The following is a 22,646-nucleotide window of genomic DNA, read 5'->3' on the forward strand; positions in this document are numbered from 1 at the left end:
GAAATGGGACCAACTCATCTATTTCTTCTTTTCAACAGAATGTCAGCTTGAGTGTCACTGCACACATTTCAAGATCATTTGCTGCAAGATAATAGCACCTTACATTTGTGTGATATGCTACCGATAGCAGAGCGTCTTCCCATGAATTATCTTGTCTCATCCTCCCACTGACTGGCAAGGTGAGTGACATTAAGCTTGTCCTACAGATAAGGAAATACCAGCACACAGAGGCTGACTGGCCTGATTATGGTAGTCCCTGTGTTCCAAGACCCCTGGAGGACCCCTGCTACTGCATATAGTACCAAACCCTACATATACCGTGCTTTTTGCCCTAACCTTAGCTACAAGAAGGCTTAATCATAAATCAGGCAAAATGCGAGATGAGCAACATTAACTAAAAATAAAGGAGCAGGCATTGTGGCACAGTAGGTTAAGCTGCTTCCAACTCCAGAATCCAATAGCTGAGTATTGGTTCCAGTTCCAGCTGCTCTACTTCTGATCCAGCTTCCTGTTAATGCATCAGGGGAAGGCAGCAGATGATGGCTCAAGTATTTGAGTCCCTGCCACCCATGTGGGACACCCAGATGGAATTCCTGTCTCCTGGCTTCCCCTTGGCCCAGCCCTGATGGTTAATGCCATTTGAGAGAGGAACTAGCAGATGGAAGATCTCTCTCTCTCTCTCTCTCTCTCTCTCTCTCTCTCCCTCCATTACTCTACTTTTTAAATGCAGAAATGCATAAATAAATCTTTTAAAATACAACAATTAGAACAACATTTTATAATAAAAGCTATGTGAATGTGGGCTCTCTTTTTCTCAACAATATTTGATTTCACTTTTTATCTTTTCACTTAAAGGGAGCTCTCTATTTCTTCTCTAGGGTATATCAGAATTGCCATCATTACTAACTCTTGTGCGTTGGGCCATTATTAAGTGAAGTAGGGGCTGCTTTAAAACAAGCATTGCCATCTGTGACAATTGATCTGATAACTAAGACAGCTCCTAAAGGGCAGGCAGTGTATACAGCATGGATATGAAGGACAAAGGGATGATTCAATCTGCCCCTGTCATCAGCTTTTAAGAAAATCATCAGTATTGGGCTGGCGCTGTGGTGCAGTGGCTTAATGCCCTGGCCTGAAGCGCTGGCATCCCATGTGGGCGCCGGTTGGAGTCCCAGCTGCTCCACTTCCGATCCAGCTGTCTGCTATGGCCAAGGAAAGCAGTAGAAGATGCCCCAAGTCCTTGGGCCCCTGCACCCACATGGGAGACCCAGAAGAAGCTCCTGGCTCCTGGCTCCTGGCTTTGGATCAGCACAGCTCAGACCATTGCAGCCAACTGGGGAGTGAACCATTGGATGGAAGACACCCCCCCACACCCTTCATCTCCTCTCCCTGTGTAACTCTGACTTTCAAATAAATAATTTTAAAAAAAATCATCAGTATCATGTCAAATGTTAACGTCTATGAAATCACAAAGCACCATTTTTTTTAAACTAGGATAAATACATCAGTTTGAGTTGTGAAAGACTTCAGACACCCAATGATGTACATTTAGTGGCTTACAGGTAAATGTCTTCAAACAAGCTTTTGTGAGAGAAAAGGCCCTGATGTAGATTTTGCCATTTTCTGCAGTGTAAATATTTCCATCATGGCCAATCTGAAGCTATCAACTTGATGCCCACTCAACACGTAGTTGGGAAGAGTTATACATAATTGGCTGTTAATGTTACTGGTCCAAGACAGGTACAGTTTATTTTCAAATTGGAATTCTTCACTAAACACAGACTGCTTTGTTTTGAAAAATATTTTATATTTTTTGAGTTAATTATTTTTCTTTTAAGATTATTTTAGTTTGTTGAGTTATTATTAATTTTTCCAAATGTTCTTCTAAAATGAATTATGCTCAGTCTCTAGAGAGTGAGGAGACTTGCATTACCTACTGAACCAGAGGTTGGCAAACTTGTTTTGTAAGGGGCCAGACAGCAACTCTTTTAGGCTTCACAGCCTACATATTGTCTCCATGGCATATACATCTTTATTTTAACAATCCTTTAAAAATATAAAAACTCGGGGCTGCCTCTGTGGTGCAGCAGGTTAACGCCCTGGTCTGAAGCGCCAGCATCCAATATGGGTGCCGATCCTAATCCAGCTCTCTGCTTTGGCCTGGGAAAGCAGCAGAAGATGGCCCAAGTCCTTGGGCCCCTGCACCCACATGGGAGACTCAGAAGAAGCTCCTGGCTCCTGGCTTCCGATCAGCGCAGCTCTGGCTGTTGCAGCCAACTAGAGAGCGAACCATCAGATGGGAGACCTCTCTCTCTCTCTGCCTCTCCCCTCTCTGTGTAACGCTGACTTTCAAATAAATAAATAAATCTTTAAAAACATATATATATATATATATATATATATATATATATATAAACTCTCTTAGGTCATAGGTTGTTCAAAATAGCTTGGAATATTTTGAAAGCAGGTCATGGAGGCCGGCACAGCAGCTCAATAGGCTAATCCTCTACCTGCGGCGCCAGCACACCGGGTTCTAGTCCGGGTTGGGGCGCCGGATTCTGTCCCAGTTGCCCCTCTTCCAGGCCAGCTCTCTGCTGTGGCCCAGGAGTGCAGTGGAGGATGGCCCAAGTGCTTGGTCCCTGCACCCGCATGGGAGACCAGGAGAAGCACCTGGCTCCTGGCTTCGGATCAGTGCGGTGCACTGGCCGCAGCGCACCGGCCGCAGTGGCCATTGGAGGGTGAACCAATGGCAAAGGAAGACCTTTCTCTCTCTGTCTCTCTTTCTCTCACTATCCACTCTGCCTGTCAAAAAAAAAAAAAAAAAAAAAAAGGCAGGTCATGGAGAGAAATGAGAAGGATATCACGTCATCAGACAACCCTGAGCTTTCTTGTTTATGTCAGCAGGTCATAGCCTTCTACCTTACAGTGTTGTAAGAATTCGTTCATTCATTCCTACAAAAGCCCTTTCTAAAGTATAATTTTAAAGAAAGAAATTCCACTTTTGAACCACTTTTGAATTTAGAAATCCAGTCAGACAGCTAATGGGGGATCACTCCTGAGCTGAGTTGATAGAACACCCCAGGACAGAAGTGAATGCATGTCCCCCTTTTAGTATTTAATAGTAGGCAAGGCTTCATTGCTTACTAATTTATTAATATGGTACACTTTACAACCAAGGATTTTAGAGGGCTTTCAAAACAAAGACTAATTACACGTTAGCTTAGTGGAAAAGTGGAGGCATAATAAAATGATTCATTAAACTTCATGAGAGTGAAGAAGGTTCTATCCATTTCCCAGATGGAGGACAGGCAACAGAGGGGCACTGAGGAAAGGGCACACACAAGAATTCAGGTACTGAGTGGCTTTTGGTGCAGCAGTTAAGATGCCTATCCCATCTATATCCCATTTCAGAGTTCCTGGTTCAAGTCCTGGCTCCTCTACTTCTGATCCAGTATCCTACTAACGCAAACCATGGAAGGCAGCAGCTGATGACTCAGCTACTTGGGTTCTTGCTACCCATGTGGGAGACTTACATTGAATTCCAGTTTCTGGCTTTGGACTGGCCCAGCCTGGCTTTTGTGGATATTTACGGAGTGAACCAAAGGATTGGAAGATTCTCTGTGTCTCTCTCTGTCTACCTCTGTCTCTGTCTTTCAAATAAACAAAATTAAAAAAAAAAAAAAAAGAAAGAAAGAAAGAATTCAGGAGCAGAACTAAACTGCTATAAGTGAAAAGTTCCTTTTTAATTTGATAGCTTTTAAAAATAATTCCTGGCCGGCGCCGCGGCTCACTAGGCTAATCCTCCGCCTAGCGGCTCTGGCACACCGGGTTCTAGTCCCAGTCGGGGCGCCGGATTCTGTCCCGGTTGCCCCTCTTCCAGGCCAGCTCTCTGCTGTGGCCAGGGAGTGCAGTGGAGGATGGCCCAGGTGCTTGGGCCCTGCACCCCATGGGAGACCAGGAAAAAGCACCTGGCTCCTGGCTCCTGCCATCGGATCAGCGCGGTGTGCCAGCCACAGCGCGCCGGCCGCGGCGGCCATTGGAGGGTGAACCAACGGCAAAGGAAGACCTTTCTCTCTGTCTCTCTCTCTCACTGTCCACTCTGCCTGTCAAAAAAATAAATAATTCCTAGGAGCCAGCACTGTGGTGTAGTGGGCTAAGCCTTTGCCTGCTGTGCTGGCATCCCATCTGGGTGCCAATTCACGTCCCAGCTGCTCCTTCCAATCTAGCTCTCTGCTATGGCCTAGGAAGGCAGTGGAGGATGGCCCAAGTGCTTGGGTCCCTGCAACTTCTTGGGAGACCCAGAAGAAGTGCCTGGCTCCTGGCTTCAGATTGGCCCAGCTCTGGCCATTGTAGCCATTTGGGGAGTGAACCAGTGGATGAAAGACCTTTCTCTTTGTCTCTCCCTCTCTCTGTCTTTAACTCTACCTCTCAAATAAATAAATAAAATCTTTTTTAAAAATATTTCTATTTGAATCTATCTGGTAGAAGTGTAAATTCTAATATTTCAATCAAAATCTATCCCTCTCAATTTTACTGACCCAGACACCCCTCATGTTGACACTGGGGTATGAACTGGTACCCCCTTTATGACTTCAACAGTTCTCTCTATCTAAAATGTGTTTCTCCTTTACCTTTTCAGTAAAGTTCATTACAATCTGCCAATGAGTTAAACGATTTTTTAAGGACAAATTTAAGAATGTAGTTTCAGAAAAGAAGTTCAGCTTTATAAAAATGCCAAAGAGAAAACAATGCAACCATACATGTCACCCCTACCAGTAAATTAGGAAAAAGAAGTTGGCCATGACTTATGGCATTTGGTAGAATACAAAGAGACATCACAAAGTCCCACTGAACACAGAAATGAGAGTGATTAGGAAAGCTGGCATAGAAATGAACAGAATGAGCTCTTCATAGGCCAATTCAAACTGGTCGATATGTTTTTACGGAGTTATGAAATCAAGCAGCATTCAGTTGTATTTCACTTTTATTCATCTCTAGTGAAGCCACATCCTAAAAAGGACAATTGTACCCAGTAAAAGAAGGACAAAAACACCACAAGCTAGTGATATTTAGATCATATGAGGAATCAAGAATTTTTGGATATCAACTCTGGTGGATTGAAAGAATGAAATAAAAATATTTCTGATTTTACATAATTGATCCTTAAAGAGCTCAGGATGGCTTGCTATTTCCAAATTTCATTTATATGTAAATATTGTGAAATGAAAGCATAGTTACTGTCAACTCTCAATGACTTTGTCCCTGAGAGTTGGCTGGTTTGTTGATTAGCTACATAATACTTCAATCCCAGGCCCATTGTCTCTACTATTCCACAAGTAATGAAACATCTTCCCTGCCATCCATCGGTATCCTCAAGTGGGTGAGCTTCTTTAAAATAAATTACTTAAGCTTGTGTGTCATTTCAAGCAATACTAGTGCCAGAAGTTATGCTGTAGAAAAAAAAGAGGCCCATCAGCAAATAAATTCAAGTATAACTCCTTATGAGTCCTCTCTTGGTGATTCACAATGCACTCTAGGTTTTAAAATTTCTGAGTGGTCTTGCAGAAAAGCATGGATAGTTTTGACCTTGGGGTTTGTCCCATACTACTTGTTGAAATTTGGAATTAGTGTTTACAGGCCCACTTCGGGAAACCCTCTATAATTAAATTAAGAGGGAAACAAACCAACTGAAAAGAAACTTCATAGCTATACATGCCAACCTCCCAAGGCCTAGCATGAAGAAAATAATGCAGAATATCTCATTAGTAGTTTTTTTATAGGAGGGCACTTCAAAAGGTCACAGAAAAATGGAATTAAAATATAAGTTTATTGTGTTACAAAAAATGTTTGAAACCCATGCATACTCTCATTGTTTATATATTTATATGACAATATTTTATAAATATTAAAAGCTTTTACATTTTTTTAAAAAAAGTTATTTATTTGAAAAGTGGACTGACAGAAAGAGGGAGAGATAGAGTCTTACATATGCCAGTTCACTCCCCAAATGGTCATAACAGCCAGGGCTGAGCCAGGCCATAGCCAGGAACCCGGACCTGCATCTTGGTCTCCCATGTGTGTGGCAGGGGCCCAAGTGCTTGGACCATTATCTGATGCTTTCCCAGGAGTATTAGAGGGAAGCTGGATCAGAAGCAGAGCAGTCAGGACTCAAACCAGCACTCTGAATCGCAATACTAGTGGCATGGTCGGCAGTGGCTTAGCCCACTGCACCACAACACTGGCCACTTGAAAAATATGTGAGGGAAATTCCACAGCTACATTTCAAAGTCAAACTGTAGAGTCCTGAAGTACTCTCACCCACTGGTACAGTGCAAGGCCCCAAGGTGTGTACCCACTCATTCTCCACTTCCACTTGCCTTACCCAGTACCATGAAGCTGCTCTCCCTCTCCAAATCTCCCTTGAGGCCTGGCCTAGCTACCCACTAAGACTGATCATGCTTTTAGAGTTTTTTTTTTAATATTTTCATTTTATTTGAAAGGCAGAGAATCAGAGAGACAGAGACCGACAGACAGACATAGATCCTTCATCCACTAGTTCACTCCCCAAATACCCACCAACATCCGTGACTGCTCCAGGCCAGAGCTGGGAGCCTGGAACTCAATCCAACTCTCCCACATGGGTGGCAGGAATCCATGTGTTTGAGTCATCACCTGCTGCCTGCCAGGGTGTGCATTAGCAGGAAGCTGGAACAGGGCGCAGAACCAGAACTTGAACCCAGGCACTCCAAGATGAGACATGGGCATCCTAATTGGTACCTTAATTGCTAAGCCAAATGTGTGCTTAGTTTGGGGGTATTTACTGGATTTTGGACTATGTAAAAGCATTGGCTCTATAACTATTTTCTCTTCAAGTTGCATTAGTGCGTAACAACAACAGGACTCTTTGAGAATGGCCAAATAGAAAAGAGAGTAAAAATGAAAGTGACAGATCTGTTGAATTCTACAACGTTCCTTTCTGCCAGCAAAATAGCAGTGATAACATTTCATTGAGGAAAATACTAACAAAAGATTCTTCTTCCTCATTTCCCTCCCTTGTTCTTGGGGCATGCACGCATTTTCAGACTCACCATCATTGGAATCCCAAGGTTCTTGTGTGTGGTGTCTTTTGTACCTCATCAGGGAAAGAGCTGTGTCGCTGGCACCGCAGCTCCATAGGCTAATCCTCTGTCTGCGGCGCCGGCACACCAGGTTCTAGTCCCGGTTGGGGCTCTGGATTCTGTCCCAGTTGCCCCTCTTCCAGGCCAGCTCTCTGCTGTGGCCAGGGAGTGTAGTGGAGGATGACCCAAGTCCTTGGGCCCTGCACCTGCATGGGAGACCAGGAGAAGCACCTGGCTCCTGGCTTCGGATCAGCGCAGTGCGCTGGCCGCAGCATGCCAGCTGCAGCGGCCATTGGAGGGTGAACCAACGGTAAAAGAAGACCTTTCTCTCTGTCTCTCTCACTGTCCACTCTGCCTGTCAAAATACATAAATTAATTAAAAAATTTTTAAAAGATGAACACGGTGCCAGCATTAACAAGTGTCAATAAAACAGGCGTGGGGCGGGGAAGAGATGTTTTTCCTTGAGCTGTAGTTGTTTTCCCAGAGTAAGGATGAAATTATACTCTCTCACCGTGTTCTACCAGTGATCCCATAGCTTAAGAGTATGAATCTGTGGCCATTAAATAGAAGAAAATGGACCCACCAGGCATTAAATCAGGACATCACTTTCTTTTGCACACATTCTAGTCGGTCTTTGCAACAGAACACTCATTTCTTAAGAGAAGAAGAAAGCATAGCTCTTGTACTATGTGGAGCTCATCTTGATTTTATACTTAGATGCATTCTTATGGCCAGAAGAGGTCATTTGGGGAAATAAATGGGGTGAGAGGAGCTGAAAGTTGAGCTTTTTTTTTTTTTGTATATTGCTTGTGTTCAACTAAGAAATTCATATTTGATCATCAGAACAGGAGGAATCTAAGGGGTATCTGATTATGCTACCTGCCACTTTCTCTTTTGCGTTGAAAGCATGAGCAGGTGACCTGACTGTGCTGCTATGCATTGTTTCCCTATAATTGTGCTAAATCTGCAAACTGAAATTAAGTAGAAGCCATGGCATATATAAGGCAGCAGGCAGTTAAACAGGCATACTGCCTGAGAGCTGACACATTCTGATCGAGATGTAAGGGGTCGGGGGAGGCAAAGATTCTTTTAATAATTTCCTACTCTCCCCAATTGAAAGCAAGAGAGTCACAGAGTAACACGCTTTTCATTCTTACGCCGGGCAGGGTGTAAAAAGAATTGTGCTTCTTCAGCAAAACAAAACAAAAAAAGGACTCAAGTATTGTCATATTTCTTTTCTGAACCTAGATTTGAGCAGGGCCATTCCATCTGATTGTAATTCCTGTAGGTAAGCAGATGGGCAGGCAGCACACAGAGAATTATAATAATCTATGTGGGGTGTTCCAAAGACATGAGTTAATGCTTTGAAACCCATAAAGCTCGGGGTTTTATGAAGATGAACCGCATTATAGACCCACATGGAGCACACGCATGTGCTCCTGAAAATCACCCCCCACTGAATCAACTGCTCAGCTCATCTGCACCCCTGACCTTCGGGAAATGACCTAGGAGACGCATCCCGCATCCATAGTACAACAAAACTGTGCATGGGTTTCAAACTGTTTTTGTACCAAAATACACTCATCTTTGAAAAGCATGTTTTGCTTTTGACAGGCACAGTGATGTAGGGAGAGCAGGAGAGAGAGAGAGAGAGAGAGAGAGAGAGAGAGCCAGCTCCCATCACTGGTCTAGTTCCCAAATGCCCAGAAAGGCTGAGACTGGGCCAGTGCTGAAGCTGGGAGCCAGGAGCTTAGTTCAAGGCCTCCACATGGGTGGCAGAAACCCAATGACTTGAGCTAAAACCTGCAACCTCCCAGGTCCAGCACTGATAGGGAGCTGGAATCCCGAGCTAGAGCCAGGAAAAGAACCCAGGCGCTCTGATGTGGCATGTGAGCATTTTAACCCATAGACCAAATGCCTTCTGCCTGGTTTAAGATTTTGGTCTTTGATGAAACACTGAAATGTAGCAAGGACTTCATTGGTTGTGTCTCTACTGCAGCCACAGCCCTAAAACAGTATGCAGCACAGCGGAAGAGATTACTCACCAAGTTTCTGTTGGAAGTGGAATAAGTGGAGTGCACAAGAAACCCAGTGGGTCCTCTGCACGCAAGGGTTCTGGGTCTGCAGGCTCATTCGACCACAGAGGAAAAAGCATTTAGGGAAAAACGCATCTCTTCTGAGCCCACAGACGTTTCTTCCTTATCCTTATTCCCCCCAATAGTGAAGTCGAACAACTACACTTGGCGTTTGCATTGTATTGGGTACTGTAAGTAATCCAGAGATGGTTTAAAACGCACGGGAGGGAGTGCCTAGATTACATGCAAAGAGTTGGTGAGTTTACAGAAGTGGCGGGAGTCTGCACAGATGTGGGCTTCCTGCGGGCGGCGGTGGAAGTCCTAGAACCTACCCTGCCGCCAACACCACCTCCCGATACTGAGAGATGACTGAATTCCTAAAAGGAAGACAGCCAGCTTCTTGAAAGGGAAGAGAAAGGTGGGCTTAAACAGCCTCAAGGGGGAAGGCACCAGGAGACGTAGCAGCCGGCCGACCCCACTGTTATGTGATTCTTCATGCCACTAGCTGAAGAGGAACTGACTCAAACTGCAGCCTCGTGACACTCAGAAGTTTGTTAAATGTGAGAGCAAGTGTCCTGGTGCAGCGGAAGCTGGCCATTGACCCTTGTTTTCCATTACATAACTTCTCTGTGTCTTAACGGCGGGACGTGGGTGTGCCGTTTGAATGAAGCCTTGCTTCCAAGCCTGCTCCTGCAGATACGTCCGTCACCGTTTGACTGACAGATCCCTGGCAGCTGCCTTCCTTCTCTGGAGCGAGGTCTTGTGGGCAGAGACTAAAGCTGAGAGCCTCACTTGAGACCACTCGTCCCTTCTAAATCTTTCTGTGCTGCTCAGAACCAAAAATCAATTTTATGTAGGAACAGTAAGTGATTCCATATTGAGCAGACCCGTCCAGGTGAGTCGGTGCCCTCTGTCGCGGTTGTAAACCAGGAGGCTGCATACTCAGGAGGGAAGACTCAGTGGGACCCCAACACACAAAGTCCTGCCCACCTCTCCCACCCCGAGAAGCAGGAGCGTGAGCGAAGAGCGACACCTAGCGGCGCTCTCGTGCCTCTCGCTGTGCAGAGCGCTCTCGCCCTCCTGCGCCCACCACGGGAACCCCGAGAAACTACAGGAGGGTTCTGATTGCACCCCAGTTTCTACCCACAACACGTATGCTTCCTATTCGCCACCTTTTGCCTTTAGGATAAGCTCTCATGTCTCTCTGGAGTTCCACTGCTTAAAGCAGCGTCATAAAAGGTAGTACCTGAGGATGCTTAACAGTGGAGAAAAGGTAAAATTCCAAAATTGTGCTTTTTCTTGGTTTTCAAAATCAGGTGTCATTCAGTCAACAAATGCTTAACTATGCACCTGCTAAGTGCCAACCAGTGAGTGAAAGAGGAAATCTTAGCCCCTGGAGGTTATGCTCTTGCGGGAAAAGACAGTAACTTCACACACGTGTGTACACACACACATGTATACATACACAGACATCTCCTAATATTGGGTCATTTTAAGAGCAGAAGAGAACAAGGAAACTACGTAAGGCCCAGAGTTTGACAAGGGGATTGGTGTTCTTTGGGGTGGGGTCTGAGGACATTGAGCAGAAACCAAAATTAAGTGAGGGGTCAGGTCAAGAGAATTCCAAAGAGAAAAGCAATTGAAAGGTGATTTTCATGCAGAATCAAGCGTCTAGAGAAAACTGAAAATTAAATCCTTGGGACTGAAATAAAAACAATTATACTTGACAGCAATCCACATCTGTTATAGTTAAAGAAGAAAAGAAGTGAGGAGGCTAAGTGCTGTTTCCATGTTTTAAAGACGTGAGGCACAAAGCTGACCACAGGCAGCCTTTGAATTGGAAACGCAGGCACCAAGTGACACAGTGCGGGCTCATCACAAAATGCCACTGTTGACAATGCAGTTCAAGGGAAAGGCAGAGACTGTTAGGCAGGGGTGGCTCCTCTGCTGCTGCGGCCCCCATAGCTTCATTCAGCCTGTGTTTGTGCCTGCTCACAGATGAAATCACATGGTAATGGTCTTTTTGCATTGGGTTCTTTTCCATCTGTGAAATTCACGTTACTGCATGTAGCAGTAATTTATTTATTTTCATTGCTGTCTGGTATTTCATTATATGAATATACTACAGTTTATACAACCAATAAACTTTTGGTTTATTTCTTGCTTGAGGTCATTATGACTAATTATGTTAATATTTTTGGACATGTCTCTTGGTTAAAAACAAAACCTTTATTTTGGTTGAGTATATATTCAGGATTTCAGTGATTGATTTGTAAGCTGGACTGGTTACATAATTAGAATTCAGTGCCAATTGAAAATGCAAGGTCATTCATTTAAAGAATTGGGGGAAAATGCCATTAAAGGAATAGAAATATAAAGCTTTTCTGGTTTTTCTCCACAATATCTATCTAGATCTCTCTCCCTTTCCTTCAATCTCAACTTATCATTGTATTTATCTGCTATTTAATGTCACCCTATGTAAGAAAAAAAGTTAAATGTTAAAATAGTAGCTTGAATATAATCATTCATTTTTATATTGCAATGCTAATTTTAAATGCTGATGTAAGAACATTTAACATGTATGCAAGAGCACCAAATTGCATAATTCATAGACTGTAGCTTATCTATGCATATGCATCTCATTCTTGAAAATGTCATATGACCCAGCAATCCCACTCCTGGGAATTTCCCCAAGGGAAATGAAATCAGCATATGAAAGAGTGATCTGTACCCCCATGTTCACTGCAGCTCAATTCACAATAGCTAAGGTACGGAATCAACCCAGATGAACATCAACTGATGATGAGATAAAGAAATTATGGTATATATACGCTCTGGAATACTACTGAGCCATAAAGAAGAATGAAATCCTGTCTTTTGCAACAAATGGATGCAACCAGAAATCATTACACTTAGTGAAATAAGCCAGTCCCAAAAGGATAAATTCCACGTTTTCCCTGATCTGTGGTAACTAGTAGAGTGCCAAAAATATATGTATAGGAGTGAAACTGACATTTTGGTCTTCAATGTTTGTTTACAGCCCTTGTCTCTACTGTTGAGAAACAGTGTGGTTTTTTTTTTTTTCTTTATACTATTTGTGGAACTCTTTACTTAGTGTAGGGTTAATTTTGTGAGTAAATAGTAGACAGAAAGTAGATCATTGTAACAATTAAGAGTGGGAATAGGAAAGGAAGGAAGAGGAGCAGGGGCAAGGGGTATCACTATGTTCCTAAACCTGTATCCATGAAATACCGGAAATTTGTAAACCTCAAATAAAATGTTTAGAAAAGCAAAAACAAATGAAAACAAAAAAAATGCCACAGAAAACTAAGTGAAATACTTTAGTTTCACTTTAAGCATGTGTCTTATGCTACCACCTTCTACCTTTATTTGACAGGTGAGAGAGGACTGAAAGGAAAAAAGAGCTATGGATTACCTTATCTTTCCTGTTCTGTCTCTGTGACCATCTGTAGCATGTATGGCTGACAAATGCAAAGAAGCAAGATCTTGAGAAAGGCTATGATAGGATTCTTTGATTTTCTGAGTGTTTCTTAAAACCGCCTTGCCTTCTTTGGGTCTTCAAAGCAAGTTCTGGTTCAAATGAAGACGACGGCTCTACAGCTTTTGCAGTCCCCCACTTACCGTGTACTCCTTTGAGTCCCATCCAACTCAGACACGCTGGCTCCACCGGAATTTCATGCTCCTGTGGGATAGCAAATGCTACCGATGAACAGGGTAACCAACATGGCAGACATGCAAACTGCTTGGATACATGCGCCACAGTCTCCCAAAACTTGATTTACGTAAAACAGGATTAAAGATAAAATGATGAAGAATTTCAAGATATCAACAGCAAAGCATTTAACTTGTATTCTCTTGGTGACCAGAAGTGTTAAGAGGCCTGTTTTCTCTTTTGATATCTTCCTCCTCTGTAAGGTATCTGCTCAAACTCTGGCCCATTCTTTTTTAAAGAAAGCTTTTATTTAATAAATATAAATTTCATAGGTACAGCTTTTGGAATATAGCAGTCCTTCCCCCATTCCCAGCCTCCCATCCACAAACCATCGCACCTCCTACTCCCTCTCCCATCCCATTCTTCATTAAGATTCATTTTTAACTATCTTTATATAGAGAAGATCAACTCTATATTAAGTAAAGATTTTAACAGTTTGCACTCACACAGACACACAAAGTATAAAGTACTATTTGAAGACAAGTTTTATCATTAATTCACATTGTACAAAACATTAAGGACAGAGGTCCTACACGGGGAACAAGTGCTCAGTGACTCCTGTTGTTGATTTAACAATTGACACTCTTATTTATGACATCAGTGACCACCCGAGGCTCTTGTCATGAACTGCCAAGGCTATGGAAGCCCTTTGAGTCCACAAATTCTATCAGCATTTAGACAGGGCCATAATCAAAGTGGAAGTTCTCTCCTCCCTTCAGAGAAAAGTACCCCCTTCTTTGATGTCTTGCCCATTTTCATATTGGCTATCTATCCATCTTTTCTTCTGGCTGATCAGTAGGAGTTATATTTTCTGCATTTTATGTACATGTGAGTACATGTCTATGTGTTGCAAATTCTTCTTCTAGTCTGGATTTATCTTTCACTTTCTGGTCTTTTGATGATAGTAGCTGTTATTGCAAATGAAATCTAATTTGCCAATCTGTAACTGTGCAGTAAACCTTGCTGTCTTGGTGTATATTGCCCAACCTTATTCTTAATCTTCAAAATTATGTTAACTACTCTGGAAAAGTTACAAAATGACCTAGCATTTCAAAACTCTTCAAATCTTGATTCCTTCAATTACGCAGAAGAAGGAACTATGCTGAACCTTTGGTAAAGCCAGACTATCCCTGGAATTGGACCAAAACAAATTATTAACGTGCTGTGCTTTTCCAAACCAGAAAAGCAGGATCGGTAGTTTCTTTTCACATACTCTGGCTAATTAGCATGCCTGGCAGACACAGCTAGCAGCTGAATTATTATCAACAGTTGCTGCATTGAGAAGTTTGTTGGTAATCATGAATGTCAAGGTCATTCAACATTTGCAAGGATTTTCATCTTCTTTATTACCACCATTTCTTATATAGAACTGACTAAAGGAAGTTGCAGGACTATTTATAAACCCTTCCAGAAGCTGTTGTTTCACGGTGCTGTTTCTATTTTCCATAGTAGTTCTCCACTTCAAAACAGAAAAAGAAATGACCAAACAACATCACAAATCTTTGGGTTAAAAAATCTTTGAAATCAAGTGAAAGTTGCCTATAAATTCCAGGATATATGTAGACACCTAGAATGTATGTATCCCTAGCAGAATACTCTGCATAATATGTTATGGATGATACATATGTATCCTTCCAGTTGGAAGCCTGTCCCTTCACTTCAATAGTTTGTCTCTTGTCTTTTGATGAGCTGAAAATTCTTAATTTTAATGTAGTCAAACTTAGCAATCTTTTTATCTAATGGGCAGTCTCTTTTTGTTTAAGAGATGTTTTCTGATCCCCAAGGTACTATAAATACATTATCCCCAAGATAATGCACTATATGGGCTTTTAAAATGTTCCTAGTTTTTTTTTTTTTTTTAAACTTTTATTTAATGCATATAAATTTCCAAAGTACGACTTATGGATTACAATGGCTTTCCCCCCGTACCGTCCCTCCCACCCACAACCCTCCCCTTTCCCACTCCCTCTCCCCTTCCATTCACATCAAGATTCATTTTCGATTATCTTAATATACAGAAGATCAGCTTAGTATACATTAAGTATGGATTTCAACAGTTTGCTCCCACACAGAAACATAAAGTGAAAAATAATAGATGATTTTTTAAAATGATGATGAAATCAGAGCAGACCTATTGTCATGTTTAATCCCAGTGAGAGTCAAGTTGGGAATTGATAATTTCTTTTTTTTTTTTTTTTTTTTTTTTTTTACAGAGGATCAGTTTAGTATGCATTAAGTAAGGATTTCAACAGTTTGCACCCCCATAGAAACACAAAGTGAAATATATTGTTTGAGTACTCGTTATAGCATTAAATCTCAATGTACAGCACATTAAGGATAGAGATCCTACATGAGGAGTAAGTGCACAGTGACTCCTGTTGTTGACTTTACCAATTGACACTCCTGTCTATGGCATCAGTAATCTAGTTTTGCCTTCACATTGAGTTCTTGTATTGGTTTCCCAGGGCTGCTGTAACCACGTACCCCTATCTGGGTGGCTTAGATGACAGAAATTTATTGTTTGAAAGCCTTGGAGGCCAAAAGTCTAACGTCAAGGTATCAGCAGGGTTGGATCTTTCTGAGTCCTGTGAGAGAGGGCCCTGTCCCATGTTTCTCTCCCAGCTCCTAGTGGTTCACCAGCCTTCTTGCTGTCCCTATCTTATAGCACTTCAGACTCTCTGTTTTTATGTTCCTATAACATTCTCCTTACACACATGTCTGTGTTATAAGGACACGGTCATATTGGAGGAACTAATTGCATCTGCAACAACGGTGCTTCTGAGTAAGACCACATCCTGAGTTACTGGAGTTTGAGACTTCAACATGTGAATTCAGGAGAATATAATTCAACCCAAAATAACTCTTCAATACACCTGAAATTATTTTTGTATGTGTTGTGAAATAGCAAATACTCAATTTACTCAAAAAATTTACCCATTCACAGAAAAATCTCATCCTTTCTCCACTTATCTGAAATACCCTCTTTGTAATTTATCAAAAGTCCATAAATGGGGCCTTTATATACTGTTAATTGATCTTTCCATCTGCCATATTGTCTTTTTTAAAGATTTATTTATTTGTTTGAAAGTCAGATTGAGAGAGAGAGAGAGAGAGAGAGAGAGAGAACGAACCTTCCATGCACTGGGTCACTCCACAGTTGCCTACAATGGCCAGGGTTGGGTCAGGCTGGAGCAAACCAGGAGCTTCTTCTGAGTCTCCCAATTAGGTTGCAGGGGCCCAAGCACTTAGGTCATCTTCTGCTGCTTTTCCCAAGCCATTAGCAGGGAACTGGACAGGAACTAGAGCTGCTGGGACATGTACTAGTGCCCATATGGTATATCAACATCACAGGCAGCAGCTTTACCCACTACACCACAACAGTGGCCCCTACTACATTGTCAACATAATTTTATGCATCTCTTTTCTTTACTTCAGAAATAAAAGGCAGAGAGAGAATTGTTAAGAACTTCTTTTATACACGACAGTATTAAGAGGGTAGAAAGGCAAGCTACAACAAAGGGAAAGATATTCGCAACATACTTAAAAAGTTCATGGAAAAGAGAATGAAAAGACAAGCTTATTTTGGTGTAATTTTTTTTAAAGTTATGCATATGAGTGATGTTCAAAAAGTCATGGAAAATTCTATTACCGAAAACTATGCACGGGTTTTAAAGTTTTTGCACCAAAATAAATTTATCTTTTAATTCAATTTTCCAGAAACTTTTTAAAGTACCATTCATATAACTGCCAGTGGTCTAATTTTGACATATGTAGGAGATTCTTTTAAACAAATTATAAAATAAAAAGACAATCTAATTGAGGGGGAAAATCAAGAAATTTGAGTAGATTCATCACAAAAGAATATTTCCAATGCCTACTAAGTTTATGAAGAAATTCTTTCCATGTCCGTGATGGTCAGAAAAACTCAAATGAGAACCACAATGGATACTATTAGTTACCCTCTCAAACGGCTAAAAGCATGAAACCTGAAGCAGCAAGCATTGGCCAGAATGTGGAAGAACTTTCCTTCTTCACAGCTGACGGGCATGTAAACTGGTACAACGACTTGTGAAAACTTGCTGGCCATTATTGACTTAAGTTGAAATCACGTGTAGTCCATGCCCAGCAATTTGTTACTAGGCAAAATGCATTTGGCAGAACTGTATGTTCCTGGGCAAGAGACAGGTACAAGCACATTCAAAGCACCACAACTGGTAATAGCCCAATGTTGGTGTCATCAAAGACTGTCATACTAAGAGACCTTCACTGCAATCACTACAGCCATTGGCAATAACAGGCCTGACTGTAGAAGCACGATGCTGAGAGAAAGAAGCCAGAAACAGAATAATACACAAAGAATGATTTGGGGGACAGGATCAGGGGTGCCAAAGCGGCTTCTGTAGATCTAGCATCATTCTATATCTTGGACTTGGATGGTACTTATCAATGCATTCACTTTATAACAACTCATTGAGCCATAACATCTCCCTTTGTGCATTGTTCTGCATGTGTGTTACATTTCACAGCTGCATTTTTTTAAGTGCATGAACCCGGTGAGTGATTGGCCTAGCAGTTAAGGCATAAGGATGCTGGTGCTCCTGTCAGAGTGTCTGGGTTTCAGTCCCAGCTCTGACTCCTGACTCCAGCTTCCTGCTAATGTAGACCCTGGGAGGCAGCAGGGCTTCCTGTCACTCTTATGAGAAACCTGGATTGAGATCTCGACTCCTGGTTTTGTCCTCAAACCCTACCCAAGGCCACTGAAAGCATTTGAGGAACGAACCAGTGGATGGGAATTATCTCTATATGTCTGTCTCTCTGCCTCTCAAATAGGTCATTTTTCAAAAAGACAAACAAATCTTTTGCAAAAATTCATGAAGTGCTTCTCAAAAAATTTTTGAAAGAGCTACAGGAAGATTTGGTGAGATAGGATTCCTTAGGATTGTAAATATTACACAGCATTAGGATTTAAGAAGATGGCAATAATGTAAATGTTGCTAGTGACCCTCAAATATCCACACAGAATAGTAAAGTAAAAGCACTTTAGAAATCAGATAAGTTCTTTCCTTGATGTTTATTGTCTATCTGGGATTCTCTGCCTTTTTTTTTTTTTCAGGCAGAGTTAGACAGTGAGAGAGAGAGAGACAGAAAGAAAGGTCTTCCTTCCATTGGTTCACCCCCAAATGGCAGCCACAGCCAGCACGCTGCGCCAATCCGAAGCAAGGAGCCAGGTGCTTCTTCCTGGTCTCCCATGCAGGTGCAGGTGCCCAAGCACTTGGGCCATCCTCCACTGCCCTCGCGGGCCACAGCAGAGAGCTGGATTGGAAGAGGAGCAACCGGGACTAGAAACTGGTGCCCACATGGGATGCTGGCACAGCAGGCGGAGGATTAACCAAGTGAGCCACAGCGCCAGCCTCTCTGCTTTTCTAACACACACTCCCCAATCTTTTTCAGAGAACTTTATCTTATCCATTCTCTCCTAACTGCTTCCAAGTCTTCAGGTTGCTTTAGGAGCAGTCACGTGAAAGCAATCCGAACCTGTCCCTGATGATAGCAAAACGGCGCAGTCTTATCTGTGGCACCATCTAAACCCCCGGTGCCATCTTGGGCTCTGGTCCTGTCGCCATCTTGCACAGTAAGCTTCTGTCCTAAGCCTTGCCTGGCTCACTAGATGTCAGGTGACCAAACGGCCCAATCACAAGGCTTTAGCTCCACCCCCCCCACACACTAATGGGATTCATTGCTCCCACTTCTCTACTCTCTGCAAGGGTATAACAGGACTTGGTTCCCATACATATGCTCTCTGTTGACTTTCTTCTCTTTCTCTTTCTCTCTCTCTCTCTCGTCCTTTCTTCTTCACCCTCTCACTCCGGCCTGTCAGATTTCCCCTGTCCATAAGTCCTTTCCCTTAACTCCAGTGTTTGGAGTGTTTTGTGTGGCCTTACATCTGATATACTTGTATGTCCAATGATGTGCATTTGAAAAGCTCCTTTTGCAATGCAGAAGTGACCCCTTTCCATAAATCGGTAAGTGCCTGTTTTCATGGGTGTGCTGTCTTACAGTTCCCACCTCAAATGCATTTGCTTCATTTTCTTAAGTGTAAGAGGCCTGGAAGGAAATCCAGGAAAAGCACAGCCTCTGGAATTCCACTCACTGGGAATCAGATTCCAGTCTGCTGCCCATTCAGTGAGTGGCCTGTCCAAGCCTGGATCCTCACTGGGAAACTTGGAGTACCACGACCAACTTATAGACCTGAAGCAAGACTGAAGGAGGAAGTCAAGATAAAATGCATAGCACATGGGGCTGGCGCTGTGGCACAGCAGGTTAATGCCCTGGCCTGAAACCCTGGCATCCTATATGGGTGTCAGTTCTAGTTCCGGCTGCTCCTCTTCCAATCCAGCTCTCTACTATGGCCTGGGAAAGCAGCAGAAGATGCCCAAGTCCTTGGACCCCTGCACCCGCGTGGGAGATCCAGAAGAAACTCCTGGCTCCTGGCGTCAGATCGGCGCAGCTCTGGCCATTGCAGCCATCTGGGGAGTGAACCAGCGGATGGAAGACCTCTGTCTCTGTGTCTACCTCTCTGTAACTCTCTTTCAAATAAAAATAAAATAAATCTTTAAAAAAAATGCATAGCACAGTGTCTGGCTCGGAGTATGAATTCAGTGGCTTCACATCACTATTTTGTATCACCCCTGGACACCATTTAGGAATTATCTAGAAATGGAAAATTTTGTAATTTTTTTGTACAGCATTAGTGCTCTGGAGTGACAGGTGGGAAGTATTGGTTTATGACCTTTTTGATCAGAAAGCCCAGAAGTAATTCATGCATTGGTCCATCAGGTCCCACAAATTAAAATCTCAATGTGATAAATCCAGGGTGTAACATTGATAAATAGAAGAAAACATCTGTTTGAATGGATTGAATCATTTCAGAAATATTAGAATGAGCTGCTGGAGTTTTTGAGGTGAAACCTCCAATGTTAACAGAGATGGGTAAGAGGTTAGAATTAAAGGTACCGAGGGGCAGGTGTGATGGCACAGCAATTAACCCGTGCTGCCTCCTGCAGTACTGGCCCATGGTTCAGGTTCCAGCTGTTCCACTTCCAATCCAGCCCCTGCCAATGCACCTGGGAAAGCAGCAGCAGATGACCTAAGTGCTTGGGCCCCTGCCACCCACATGGGAGACCTTGGATGGAGTTCCAGGTTCCTGGCCATTTGGGAAATGAACCAGTGGACAGAAAATCTCTCTTTCTCTCTCCATCTCTGTCACTCTGCCTTTTGAATGAATAAAGTAAATCTTTTTTTTTTTAAAAATTAAAGATACTGAGAAAACTCTGAAGTGAATAGCCAGAGAGCTCTCAGGCTGTGCCCAGCCTTCAGAACCACGGGCACCCAGAGGAGACAGGGGAGTGCCGGGAGCTTGGCCTGCCCTCTGGTAAGTACCATGGTACAGGGAGAGAATGAGAGAGGGGGCAGGAGAGGCAGGCACAAAGTGGTCCCTATACCAGAGGTAGCTCGCTCATGGGGGCAGAGAACAGCAAGTCCCAGCTAGGCCCCTGTCCCCACTTCCTAGGTGGAGGGGCAATTTGGTGAAATAACGCAATGTCACCGTTCATGTACAAAAGGATTAGGAGATAAAGGAGGCTCCTCTATGTGTCTGCTTCAGCCCCTAATTAAGGCCACGAATCATTCATACTTGAGCAGAAGTGCACGCAGCTCCGATAATTTAGATATTGAAGAATGACTGACCCCAAGAGTCTTGTAGCAACCATACTCCTACCCACATACTTGTAACCCACAAGACCTAAGATGACCACAGTGGCACTTAACTAACAGTTTCCAGTTTCAAAGTTAAAACAACAGCAGTTCCAGATCGCCCAGATGGGGCCGGGTAACACAGAGGCCTCCTGAAATGTGCCGGAATTCTGTTCTCTCCACACACAGAAGCTGCCCCAGTTGTTGTAACAGGAAAAATCTGCAAGGAGCCGGTTCCACACCTGTCGGCGAAATAAGAAAGTAAAGGGGGAGGGTACTGACCACAGAGAGCAGAACTAAGCGGGATATGACAACAGCGAGCGGAGCCACTGCAAACCACGCCCGCCCTGAGGGCAGAAGGAACTGGCGGCTCCCGCCAACCGGAACATCCGATCCACGCAGGAAGCCCATGGCTCCCTTTCCGGTTTTCGCTAGTCCTCTGACGCCCCCTGTTGGTGAGAACCAAAGGCGCCCACTGACGATTGACGATGGATTGATGGATCCTGTTGAGTCCCGGCCTCAGAGTGGCCCTGCCTGACGTCCCATTTGGAGGGGACTCTGAAAAATCACTTCACATCCCCCTCCTTCCGCACCAAAAGCTTTTTATTTTTCCCAACTACTGAGGACTTTTTCCCCCTAAGATCAAATTCTAGGGTCGTTTCTCTTACCTAGGCATTGACAACAGGCATTTTGGGGGGAAAGAGACGGAATGCATCTCAATTAAATGGCTTCTTCCTCTGTGTTTCAGCCTGGAGTCGGTCCCGGCCCGGAAGGCTGGAGGCCACGGCACACAGGTCCTCACCTGTTCGATGGGACGGCACCTGGCTGCAGGTTGGCAGGTTTGGATGCCATCCAGCACGGTGTGCCTGGCAGTCGGTCTTCTTCCGGCATTGAACTGTGACCATCAGATAAGCCCGGAGACCGCGATCGCTCTGCGAGGCCCCTTCGCAGGCTCCTGGGAGCTCACGGCGGTGCAACCGACCAGCAGGCAGGTGGACGCCCCTCCCCGGCTCGCAGCGCTGAACGCCCGAGCGCCGCGGCCACTGCAGCCGCGGGAAGCTGCGCTCAGGCCGGCGCGCGCGGGGCTCCCCCGGGGGCTCCTGGAGGGGCGCGGGCCCCAGGGCCGGCTTCTGTGGAAGTGACACAGCTGGGCCACCCATGCGCGCCCCCCGGTGCCCCGAGCGCGGCCGCCCGGCCCTGCAGCTGCTGCTGCTGCTGCTGTTGCTGTTCGCGGCGGCGCCGCCGGGAAGCGCAGGTAGGTGGGTCCCGCACCCGGGGCTGGGAGGATCGACGGTGCGGGGTAGGGAGTGTGCAGCGGCCACTCTGATCGATTTGCGGTGGCCGACGGCTGCCTGCGGGGCGCGCTCGCCCGCGCGCCTCGGCCCCGCCACCCGCGCAGATCCCGGAGCCCGCCAACAGTGCGGGGTGAGTCACGCAGGGAGAAGTCCCGGGAAGCGTCTGGAAGGAGGCCGCGCTTTTCCCCTCCAGTTAAGGCCGCGTACAGATCCGTGCCCTGGGAGTCTTCAGAAATCACAGAACTCTTCTCTGGTTTATGGCAAAGGCTGACTTTAAGTTTAAGCGCTACCAGTGAGAATCCACGGAACTACAGTGATTCAGTAAATGGTTTCCTTTTATTTTCTCCTGCATCTCAGGTGCAGGAGAAAAGATTTTTTAAAAAACCAAGAAACCTGGTTCTGCCTCTGCCTCTCCTCCACCCACCCCCCATCCCCCGTATTGGGGAAAGTTCCCGGGATGCTGTTCTTAGCTGATTTACATCAAGCTCTGATGATCCAGCAGTAGTGAGTGCAGCAGCAAAGTTGTCCGTGAAACTGCGGAGTGCTCGCTGTCCGAGAAAAGGCTAAGTTCCGCGGTAGCAGCAGAAGTGAGACACGTGTGCGTGCTGATCTTGGAGGGATTTTTGAACAAGTATTATACACACGAAAAAAGCTTCTCTTCCAAACCCAAAA

The 22,646-nt window shown here is 44.2% G+C and overlaps 1 protein-coding gene and 1 long non-coding RNA gene across 6 annotated transcripts in view; one reads left to right on the top strand and one right to left on the bottom strand.

Annotated features, from left to right (window-relative positions):
• LOC149126456 (uncharacterized) overlaps nucleotides 1-21,228 on the bottom strand; it is an 89,715-nt gene extending 68,487 nt beyond the window's left edge. For both annotated transcript variants that reach the window (XR_016233681.1, XR_016233680.1), the window contains exons 1-2: nucleotides 20,962-21,228; nucleotides 12,837-12,897 (exon numbers count right to left, since the gene is read on the bottom strand). This is a non-coding gene — a long non-coding RNA (uncharacterized LOC149126456). The remainder of the gene's footprint in view (nucleotides 1-12,836; nucleotides 12,898-20,961) is intronic.
• A 324-nt stretch (nucleotides 21,229-21,552) lies between these two features.
• IL20RA (interleukin 20 receptor subunit alpha) overlaps nucleotides 21,553-22,646 on the top strand; it is a 52,432-nt gene continuing 51,338 nt past the window's right edge. For all 4 annotated transcript variants that reach the window (XM_089332627.1, XM_089332626.1, XM_008263569.5 and 1 more), the window contains exon 1: nucleotides 21,553-21,934. In XM_089332627.1, coding sequence (XP_089188753.1) covers nucleotides 21,838-21,934 — 97 coding nt within the window. In that variant the 5' untranslated portion in view covers nucleotides 21,553-21,837. The remainder of the gene's footprint in view (nucleotides 21,935-22,646) is intronic.

The sequence above is a fragment of the Oryctolagus cuniculus genome, chromosome 5 (assembly GCF_051225735.1).
Source record: "Oryctolagus cuniculus isolate XC-2025 breed Fujian yellow rabbit chromosome 5, ASM5122573v1, whole genome shotgun sequence".
NCBI classification, from domain to species: Eukaryota; Metazoa; Chordata; class Mammalia; order Lagomorpha; family Leporidae; genus Oryctolagus; species Oryctolagus cuniculus.